This window comes from Nyctibius grandis, chromosome 4 (assembly GCF_013368605.1).
Source record: "Nyctibius grandis isolate bNycGra1 chromosome 4, bNycGra1.pri, whole genome shotgun sequence".
Lineage (NCBI taxonomy): Eukaryota > Metazoa > Chordata > Aves > Nyctibiiformes > Nyctibiidae > Nyctibius > Nyctibius grandis.
The window spans coordinates 71,156,810-71,167,828 of record NC_090661.1 but is presented as its reverse complement, the minus strand read 5'-3'; the positions used below and the strand labels follow the sequence as shown (position 1 = coordinate 71,167,828).

Genomic DNA, 11,019 nt, shown 5'->3' with positions numbered 1-11,019 from the left:
AAAGCCACTGAATTTAATAGAGAAACTGCTCGTTGAAATTCAACGGCCTGTTGAATTTAAAAATAAATCCTCATTATGGTGCCTTCTTGCCTTATCTATTCATGAGATTTATTTTGAAATATAACGACTAAATGGAAGGGGGTTACCATGAAAAAGGTATTCTTTCTTTCCAGAGCACAGTAACATTTAAGGCTAGATGTAAAGCTAAATAAACTGCAGCTGCATTTTGGAAAATATGCCTTTTTTTTTGCCCTGTTTATTTTTCCTATTTCTTCTTCAGAGTTGCACAGTCCACTTAGTTGACTGTGTCTAATTTACATAATCATGTAGTTATTCTTCAGTTTTTCTGTTCCTATTTAGAAAACCATTCACAAACCATCCACTTAAGTAACAGCATGATTTATTGTAAGAATGATTATGGTTGTTTCAGGGGGAAAATAGAATGTGATTAAACAAAGAATGAATAAGGACATTCCAGAAACGAAGGGCTCTAATCCTGCGAAAGGATTTGTAAATGAACCCTGCCTCTCAAGCCCCATCCCAAATAGCCAGTGAACTACTGAGGGAATTCAGCAGATACCTTTACAGCTGTGCAGCCAAGAGCTTAGCAGAAGACAAAAAAATAGATAAAACAAATAAACCAACCGTGCACACAATATCTTCTGGAGAAATGGTAAAGCCCCCAGAGCCATCTGCACTTTAGAAAAAAAAAAATAATGAACTGTACGTATACAGTTGCTGATATGACTCTCTCAACACAGGTCTGAATACCAAGGCTCTAGAGGGAGATTTGCAAGCAGACCTTTGCTCTTGGACAAGTTCCAGCATCTGAGATAAACGCATCAACCAAGGAAAGGGTTGGATATTTAAGCTGTGGATCCAGGAGAACAGAATCTTTTCCATATGCAATAGATGTTTTGCAGGTGCCACAGGAACCCTAATAACCCATGCTTCTTACAAAAACAGTGAACAGTCTGATGGAAGAATATCAAAGTTCAATATTTACACCTGAAGTACTTATTCTCTGCTATTTCAGAAAGAACGAGTGGTGAAAAAAACCTATGTGTTTACCAGTAACACTGCTGTGTTTACGAACCAGCTACCTACCAGGAACAGCTGAGAAGCTCCACAAAGGAGAAGCTATGCCACAGAGCCCCATTCGTCAGAAAAACCAACCATAAAAATTAAATCCTGATTAGGTGTTCATACACAGTGCTGCTTGTAAATGTTCGTGTTAGTCCGAAATAAGCAGCAGTGATGGACCACATTCTTGCTTATACACAGATAATCCTGGTCCATTCAGACAGCATATGCACCAGCAAGAACTTAGGAGATCCCACACTGAAAGGACAGAACTGCTTCAGAAATTCATATGGAGTTACAGAGCCATTCAGAAGAGGACAATAACTTTTCACAGTACATCATCTTATAAGCAGTGGTTTCCAAACAGTGAGGGAGAGACAAGAATATTCTAGGTGCAGCCAAGCATGGAGCCCAAGAAAATCAGCTTTGCCAGATCCGTGCTGAATGTGTGTGAAATTCCCACTTGAACTAGCCTGAGGAGCTGCAGAAGGGCTAAGCTGAGGGACTGGTAGAAGGCAATGGTAACATCCCTGCTGCAGGGACACTGAGTTACCCTGAACACTGCCCTTTTTTTCAAAAGGAAAGTACTGAACCACTCTTTTGAGAAGTAGCACCGTTATTTCAGATAGAGACAACTCCCCCTGTTACTAGTGCAATTATTTAGATACTAGCGATAACGGGTACAGCTGAGACTGCAGCTAGTAGTAATGTCCTGGTTAAAGAAAAAAAACTTTAGCCTCAATACTTACTAGCTATATGCTAAAATTTATTTTTACTCAAGAGTTACAGTAGAAGACTGAGAAAAAAATCCAGGGACTCTTCTAAGCTAATTATGATGTCTACGGTTGCAACCATGACCTAGGGTCTAGCATTTCTGTGATGCATTTCTGTCTAGGGGTTGGTACCGGTTTGGTTTCAGACTTGGTCTTGTTAACCAATGAAATGGGATTCCCATGGCCAGCTAAACTGCTTTTTCTACAAGGACCAATTTTGCGACAAGCAGCAATGGGTGTCTGCAACTGCTGCACTTTTGTGGATAACTTTGAACCAAAGGAAGAACTACCAGCAGATGTGTGGTCAGACTTCTCCCAGTTTTCCTTGCCCAGTTGTTCTGTGTTCACCTGTGCTTTTGCATTGTATGGTGACTTATCAGAGGGTGGAGGTGGAGCTCTTCTTTTCTTTCCTCTGCTATCATTAGGACCTGTAGTATCTCTTTTTGGGTCCACATGCATGTTTTGCTGAACAACCATCTCATGAGATCCATCAAAGAGTGAAGCCCATAGGGAAGACGCAGACTCTTTTTGCTGGCCAAGCAGGAACTCACCATCACTCTCGTCGATTTTTCTTTGTATGATATCAGCTAAGCCCTCATGTTTCACTGGGGAATCAATGCCTGTAATTTTAAGAGACAGCAATTAACTCGGATTAAAATGCTACCAATAATTTTACTGGTACCTATTTCATTCTTACTGTTCAGAATACGAAACTGTATTAACTATGTCTCATGAAGTCTGGACTACTATTAAGAGTATTAATAGAGGAAACGGAAAAGATTACATATGCTTTCAAAGAGAGAACTGAGGTGACAGGAGGGAGCTGTTTTCGTGACAGCTGGCATTGAGGCAACAGGGTAGGCATTGATATTTCTTTCCAAGTAAAAGCAGAAAAAATAATGTACTACTCAGAAACCTATGTGTATTAGATACTAAACATACTTTGTTGTATAGTGCTTTGAAAATTTCTTGTCACAGAAGGCCCATGAAAAAGTCTATGACTAAATATTCTTGTGCTTGCAGCCTGCAGAAAGTGGGACATCTTTACATATATCATTTTTCTTTATGTGCTTTAAGACTGTCTTGCCCCATTTCTTACCCCTCATATTGAGTTTTCAATGTATACTGCAGTAATACTAGCCTCACACAGCAGCAATATCTTTTCTATTGCAGGCCACACGTTAATGATTTTCAACACATTTTTAAACACATGGGTTTTTAAACCCTATGAATACTATAAATAAGCAGGAAAAAAACCCCTGGTATATAAAGAGTGAAACAGTTTGTGTTCTGCTCCTCACTGATGTACTTGAGTATCAGTAGAATTATGCTACCGTGTTACCTTCGTAAAACTTCTCTATAGCTGATTTACTGCCTTTCTGCTCTACATTCATAGCTTAGCTAGGAGTCTCTTGACTGTTCAGTGCTCTGATGCACGGTAACTCAACGACCCGCATGGCATTTTGAGCATCTTCACAGTTTCAATCTCAAGCAGCAAGCAGTCAGGCATTTATAGTTGTACAGCGTTTCTCAGCCAATATTGCATCAGATCCATTAAAACAAAGTGACCTACTTTTTCCAGTCTGTAAATATTATTTCTGTAATGAAACTATTAAAATAATCCTGCTGCATACCATTTTGCTCTGTAAAAAGACAAGTCTCAAATACATGCTAGCTAGATTTTCCAAGCATATTTTTCAACATCATTACCAAAGACCAAACAATTAGGTAAGTTATGATAGGTAAGCCTTTAAATAGCTTTAAGAACAGCAAACTAATTTCATGCAACCAGTTAAAGACCTTATTAGTTTGGAGACTGGACTATTTTACCTTTACATTTCCTGAGCTTTATACTACTCTTACAATGAGTATTTATTTCTAGTGACAGCTTTTTGAATCTGTTCAGGGCTCCTTAGTTACAGTTCAGATTGCAGATTTTTTGGCTCAAGGTATAAAAATGTATTCATTATTTGTGCTGTTACAAATTCAGATTTAATATGAACTCCTTGGTATGCAATTATGTTGCTTTTTCATTGTCTGAATTGCCCTTGAAAATCTCAGTGTTTCCACATCAACACCAGAAGCCATCTGAATACAGACAATGTTGTTTCTGTTACCCTGCAGCTTGAAAAGACAAATCCCACTTACTCAGATCATGGTAGACGGAGGTCGCTTCTTTTGTCAAGAACAAAGGTGGTTTCCGTGGTGACATAATCTCAATTTTCATAAGTTCTTCACAACAATGTTTCCACTGGCCTGAGAGAGAAAAGAGAACAATGACTGGAACTTAAACACTTCAGCTTGAAAAAAATGGAAGTTATTAGGTTGTGTTAGGAAACTATCTCCAAAGCAATGCTAAACAGTAAGCATTTACTTTTGCTTAGCAGGAATGCTCAGGATGCATTTGTATTTTCAACTCTGTACTCGTTCTCTTAGCACAAAGGTCATAAGTTACTACCTTTAATTTAAGCATCCCAGCAGTACCGTTATACTATGAAGGTTAAATATCATTATTTGCCTTCAAATCCCCACAGGCAGTGTAACTTCACCAGAAAAAAGAAAAAAAAACTAAAAAAATTCATAATTTAAGGTCAGGAAAGCTTCATGAAGTTATCAGGGACAATCTCCAATATACTGCAAGCTGGATGTTACACAACCATGTTACAACGTTATAGTAAAGGAACGTTCTGTCTTTAATAGAGGATAACTTGCCTTTTATCCCTTAGCAGACAAGGAAACCTCTTTTTCTATTAATAGATTTTGACCTTAAGGAAAACAAGACACAGTAAAATTACTTTGTTCATACCAATCATTCCAAGTTTTCTGAGCACATTAATTTTCAGAGAGTTTTAGAACCAGGGAAGAAAAAAGGCATTTAAATGCCAAGTGACCCATTTTTTCTGAACCTAAGGAAAAAAGTCTCAAAAAATCCATGGGTATTCTATCTATAATGAATAAGAAGTAGCTCTTGTACCCTACTCTATGGCTAATTTAAAGAGGATGCCCTAGTTTTTGCTTGGTGTGTTTCTTTAATTGATAGAGCCTTTTCTCATTGTAAATCAGAGCTAGAAAGGACTAGAAATATGAACTACAATACCGAGTTTCCACAACCTCAATTCACTGATTTTATTGGTGTGGTCTCTGACTAAAGACTGATATTTCATTAATTGACCTGGTTCTGTTTTCTGACCTGATAAAAATGACTATCAGAAACCAACTATACCTTGTCAATGACAGCATAATAACTGACAGTTGTTCTCTACTCTTAATAAACCTGTGAGTCAAACTACTAAAGCAGAGGAAAAAGACAAAGATGAATGAATCTATATAGTTCTTATAATAAATATTTGATGTTAAACAAGCAACACAGTGTACTATTTCAACACTGTTTCACTGTTTTACTCCAATAAATTAGTTTCTTCTTGCTTGTAAGAACAGTGGTGTTCCAGAGGTTAGCCAAAGGATCAGGGTATCAATTTATCATCTCATATCATCTGTTACAAAGCCTCAGGTACAGCTTTTATCAGGTTCAAGTAAGCAGCATGTATTTGCATGACTAAGTAGGAGTGTGACAAGGGGTACCAAAACCTTACAACTACCAACAGAATCAAGGAATCCCTATTGCAACAAAATGCAATTTAACTCATCCATAATACTGCTGAGCAAGGAAATCCCATCTACGTGTGCCTACTTGCAAGGGCTGGCTGAATCTGCATCCTAGCCAAGGCCCCAAACCACAGAATCACAGAATGTTAGGGATTGGAAGGGACCTCGAAAGATCATCTAGTCCAATCCCCCTGCCGGAGCAGGATTACCTAGACCATATCACACAGGAACGCGTCCAGGCGGGTTTTGAATGTCTCCAGAGAAGGAGACTCCACAACCTCTCTGGGCAGCCTGTTCCAGTGTTCGGTCACCCTCACCGTAAAGAAGTTTTTCCTCATATTTATGTGGAACCTCCTGTGTTCCAGCTTGCACCCATTGCCCCTTGTCCTGTCAAGGCATCATCACCACTTCCCACTAAGGCTTCCACCCCCAAAGGTTTCATACTTGCAGAACCTCACAAAACCAACACACCACTGGTAAGATGCCCAGGCAGAGGTGGACTTTTCCTGCTACAGTGGAGGAAGAGATGGTGAGAATTTAGCAGTCCTTAAAAAAAATTATCTAGAGCACTGCTAAAAGAGACCAAGTTCTTCTGAGACTGATGGACATATTCTGCTTCTGGTTTCCTGCAAAAACCCAGACTGAACGTACGGACTTTGGTTTAGTCAAATATTTGCCTTCCAACAGCTTAGACCACCACCCAATATTATCCCAAATAACATTTTTCTTCTCATCATTGCAAACAAAGGCTTATGAAGCAATTCGAATTCAAATTGTTCAGAGGTCCCTTTGATGTTACAGAACACCCCACTCGGAGGGCAGGCTGCCAGCACTGCCTGCTTACTTACTCAGATCATAAAAGTGCTGCCAGAAAGCCTCCATCCACTTATGAAGTTCTTCCCTACTGTCAGTAGCAAAAAGTTGCGTCACAGCCTCTCCAGACATGGGGTTGATAACAGAGAAGTTATTAGTTCTTCTCTTGGAGTCCTTATCCACAGCTCGAATCCTGGTTTCCTAGGAACGACAAACTGCAGTAATGAGTTGTTGCTTCAGCTCCACACTGGCATCACCTTATGGCCAATGACAGCATAAGGGAGGTATCATTTGGCTTTTTATCTAATCCAGGTTAATTTCCAATCAAAAAGAAAAAAAAGAACTAATGTGAAGAATTGCTTATAAAAATATTTTCTCATAAAACTATTAAAATGGCATAAAATACGAAAAACAAGGGAATGGAGCAGAATTATTGCAGTTTCATTCTGAATTACTGAATGTACGCTCTGTGTTTCCCCTCCTCTGCCTTCACGAGCTCATCTCACACAGCTCATTCTTCTCCACAGTAGTTTAGTGAATAATCTAAAATAACAGCAAGCAGCTCCTTTTCTCTGAACTCTTCAGCTGGACAACCACATCGTTACAGCTACTATTTAGGTCTCCTACAGTACTTCTGTGAGCCACTGTTTATGCAATGTATTCTAAAATGGTATCTATTTTATGTTCATCTTAGTGAATCAGAACATTCAGGGCTAATACTATAGCAACAGGAAATTTAAAAAGAAACTTATCTAGTCCATATTTAAGGAGCATTTGTAGCAGTTACCCATACAGTTCTGCTAGAACAAATTTCCAGCATGAAAAAAATTTTGCTTTAACTTATAAAAAATTCTATTTGTCATTACAAAACAGACATTTTAGTTTTGCCCTAATTAGGGAGAGCTACATAGAAACAATTAAAAATATACATGAGAAGTGTATCACAAGTCTATTAAGTTTCTTCAGCTAATGTTAGAAAGGCTCTCGGATTACGCAGCAGCACTGTTACAGCCAAGGCTTCCCCTTCTGTTTGGGGACGTAGTTCAATTGATTTTAATCATCTAGACTAGATCCAGTGGTATTTTCATAGTATCTAGTTTCTTTGTTATGGCATTACTACAATAAATAAAAGCACTTACCCCTGAGTGAAAAAAAATTTTTTTTCATATGTAGAATACTGAAAGATTTTAGTAAAAGTCTGATAAAACACAACTGAAAAAAATTCCAGAACACAACTGGCTGACATTGCGGCTCATCACAACATGATGAACAAATTAAAATAATTAACATTACTTTATTTACAAAAGTAAAAGCAGAAGCCCTGGGAATATCTTTGCATATACAATTCAACTTGACTGAACAAGCAATGGCCTATTACACACCTGCTTTAAAATGCTCCGGCCCCGCAGCCCGGCAGGACGGGAGGCTGCCCGAGGCACGTTAGGACTGTGCAGTGCCCTCCTGCCGCACAAGGGTGCCTGTCCCCATCCCCGGGGTTTGAAGGAAGCCAATAACCAGCCAAGATTGTGCTCGAACATCTCCTGTCTGAACGGACAGTGAACCTGACCACAAAGGTGGCCTCAGGGCGTTCCTCAAAACACACTGGGGACAGATCAACTATGTTCCCTTTTTTACACAATTCAACCAAATGTCAAACATCTGCTGAAGATGTCAAACATACACCTACAGAAATTAAGTTTACACGTGGGATCCCACGGTGATAAGCCTAGTTCTGATACTCCCAAAACCAAAAATTATTCTACAGAACATTCCCCCGATTTTAAATGCATTACTGAAGTAACCGTTTGAAATACCAACAGCTGCTTGTAGCGTATCTGATGGATATGCTCATTTAAATTCTTCTGTCTAAAAAATAGGAGATGAAGTAATCCCATCCGTAAGTGCTCTATATCCATTAACTCAGGTAACCATAGATACCACCAAAAAATTAAATCAAATAGATTAACATTTGACAGGTAAGAACTTCAAGCATACCACACACACAAGTTTATTTAATGATGTTTGCTGCACGTTTTATCCCACAATTATGGTATTATTCAAAGGAGATAAATCCTCAAGCAACAACCTATATCTGATGCTTGAATATTTAAGGATACAAGATGCCATTACAGTAATGGGCTGATGAATTTACCAAGCTTGGGTGAATTACACTACATGCCCATTTCCACTGAACAAAAAACAAAAACCCACACACCAAACAAAAAACAAAACCCAAAACAACAACAACAAAAAGTGTCTTAAGGTACCACGTTATAAAAATGCTCAACCTTCCACAGTCTTACAGACAGCTGAACAAACTCTGCTACAGCTATTGTAAAGACCAGAACAATCAGTGGCTCAGAATAGGAAAAACTGAGTTGAATCTTGAACTCAGATGACTCCTCTGGGGAAGCTGAAGCCAGTCTTAGGTCCAATATGCAAAAGATTATCTTTTTGAAGGTGGGGAAAGACTAGAAGGGAAAATTATAGATTTTTTTTTTTAATGGAATGTAAATACAAACTGTCCCCTATACTTCACACCCTCCCCCCCAAATAAAAAAAAAACACACACACCTCTTTGCCTGATAATACTTCTCTGGAAAGCTCACCTTTTAAGCTAAAACGAAAACAAAACCAAGCAAAAAAGAAGAAAAAAAAAAAAAAAGAGAGAGAGAACTTTTTTATTGCTGAGGTGCAACACTTACCTGCTAAGCCAATCCTGACACACCAAGAAGCACTAGTTATAAAGATCATTTTAACACATCAAAACAAACTACAGTTCTTGAGAAAAACACTGAATAACCTAAGACCCAGTTCTGTGTATCTATTTCAAGATTAAACAAACGAAATCACATAAAACAAACTTACTTCATGTTTTTAGTAGAAAAAAAAATAAACCAAGAAATAACAACACAACACTGGAAACAAAATATAATCTGTTCATATGTTGTTTTCTGCTGTAATGTCAATAATTTCCATGGGGGTTGTTTTAGGCAAGCAGGGAAATATGGTTAAATTTAAAATTATGGCTTTCAAACACATTAACGCACAAGACCAAATTCACCACATCAGCTACAAATATTTCCTCCTTTCACCTTCATTGTTTTGTGAACTTATATTAATGTAACAACCTTGTGGCCACTGAATGGCAAGTATAATGTGTAAGTATAATATGGAAGAGCAACATTAGGATTTCAATGTCATTTTAGCTATCTTCAGTGCAACACAGCAGCTAAAAACCAGGAAAAGGAGATGGCATTATATGACCAGCCAGCATTCTATGGAACACCAGGGAGACATGAAGCATAGTTTCCAAACCACTCAATTTGAGCGTGTGTGTTATAAGGTCTACTGTATGGGATTTGGGTATTATATCTGCTTCTCCTGCCTGCATCCACAATCTCTTTCAAGCAATTGCAGGACTAAACTGATGTGAGATACCAGACATTTTGGGGCCCTGAACTAGTCTGTGCTTTTCAAAAATATTTTCACAGGTATGAAGGCTTGCCGAAGCCAATCTGTGGGACAAAGGCCTTACTACAGAGAACACAGATATTTTCAGGGCTACTCTCGTTTCACCACTGCTGGAGTTCCCCGACGCACACAGAGAATATTGCTTGCATTGCTGGCTCCCTAAACGTTCACACGGTTGAGAACTCATATAGATATCCGTCTGTTCCAGTCCAAGGGTGCACTCCCTGGTTCCCTAGAAAAACTTGAAGTTATGCTGCTGCAGCCATCACTACATCTTCCAATGAACTTCTCTACCTGACCTAGCCCAGAGCAGATGTTCTGTTCAAGGTAACAGTCTGCAAAAATGCCAGCTTGATGTTGTCCTTTCACTCCAGCTACACTGTTTAGCAACCAACCTATGAACCCTGAACCCATGGCTGCAAATGCTTGTTGTTCCTCATCCTGTTCACCTCAACAATTAGCATGAGCACAGAGGTAGCTCTGGGCCTGCTGCACTGCATGGCATCACATGAAAGAAGGCACTGGCAAAATATGCCAGGAAGGAAATCACAGGCCTACGTTAATTTGAAGCGATGTCCCAGAATTCCTCAAGCTTCAGGCACACTTGGCACAAAAAAAAAAAAAGTTTTATAATCTATGACCAGGACACAATAGGATACATATTCCAAATACTGAGCAACTAACGTGATCTGCTGGGACATGCACCAGTTTGCTAAGCTATCAGGTGTAGGCAAGGCCTTTGTTACTCATTGCAAGCTAAAGAAAACTTGAAAAATTTTCAGGAACTGGCCCATAAGGAATATTTCTTGTTCAAATTGGATTCCAGCAAATTTTCTTTGCCACAGAAAACATCATTTCTCTTTTCCTACTTAGTTGCACAATATAATATGTTATAATCACATTTAGCTGGAACAATAATAGTAGCACTTGCATAATAGGAACTGCAGAACCATTCTTGCTCAACAGCAGTAGCAGTGAAGTCATCTGAAGTTGAAGTAATGACTTTGCTGGTCTTAATGGCTTCTTCAAGTCTCGATTCAAAGGGAATGGGAAATAAGGCTATCAGTGTGAATATTTTCCAGAGAGTTTCTCATAAATCTAGATGATTTCATTACTTTTGAGAAAGTATCTTTCAATTACATGTAAAGGATCAGCTTCACATTACAAATGCAAGTGCCACATATGCAACCAGAAGAGATTTTAGTTAGAACATCTAGAGTTGATGTTCAATTTCAACTTTCATTTTGAAATTGCTGTTTCTATAACAATA

General features: G+C 38.7%; 1 protein-coding gene across 2 annotated transcripts in view; it reads right to left on the bottom strand.

Moving 5' to 3' along the window:
• Window positions 1–1,922: 1,922 nt before the first annotated feature.
• RTKN2 (rhotekin 2) overlaps window positions 1,923–11,019 on the bottom strand; it is a 47,600-nt gene continuing 38,503 nt past the window's right edge. For both annotated transcript variants that reach the window (XM_068399609.1, XM_068399610.1), the window contains exons 10-12: window positions 6,311–6,476; window positions 4,005–4,112; window positions 1,923–2,476 (exon numbers count right to left, since the gene is read on the bottom strand). In XM_068399609.1, the coding sequence (XP_068255710.1) occupies window positions 1,923–2,476; window positions 4,005–4,112; window positions 6,311–6,476 (828 nt within the window). The remainder of the gene's footprint in view (window positions 2,477–4,004; window positions 4,113–6,310; window positions 6,477–11,019) is intronic.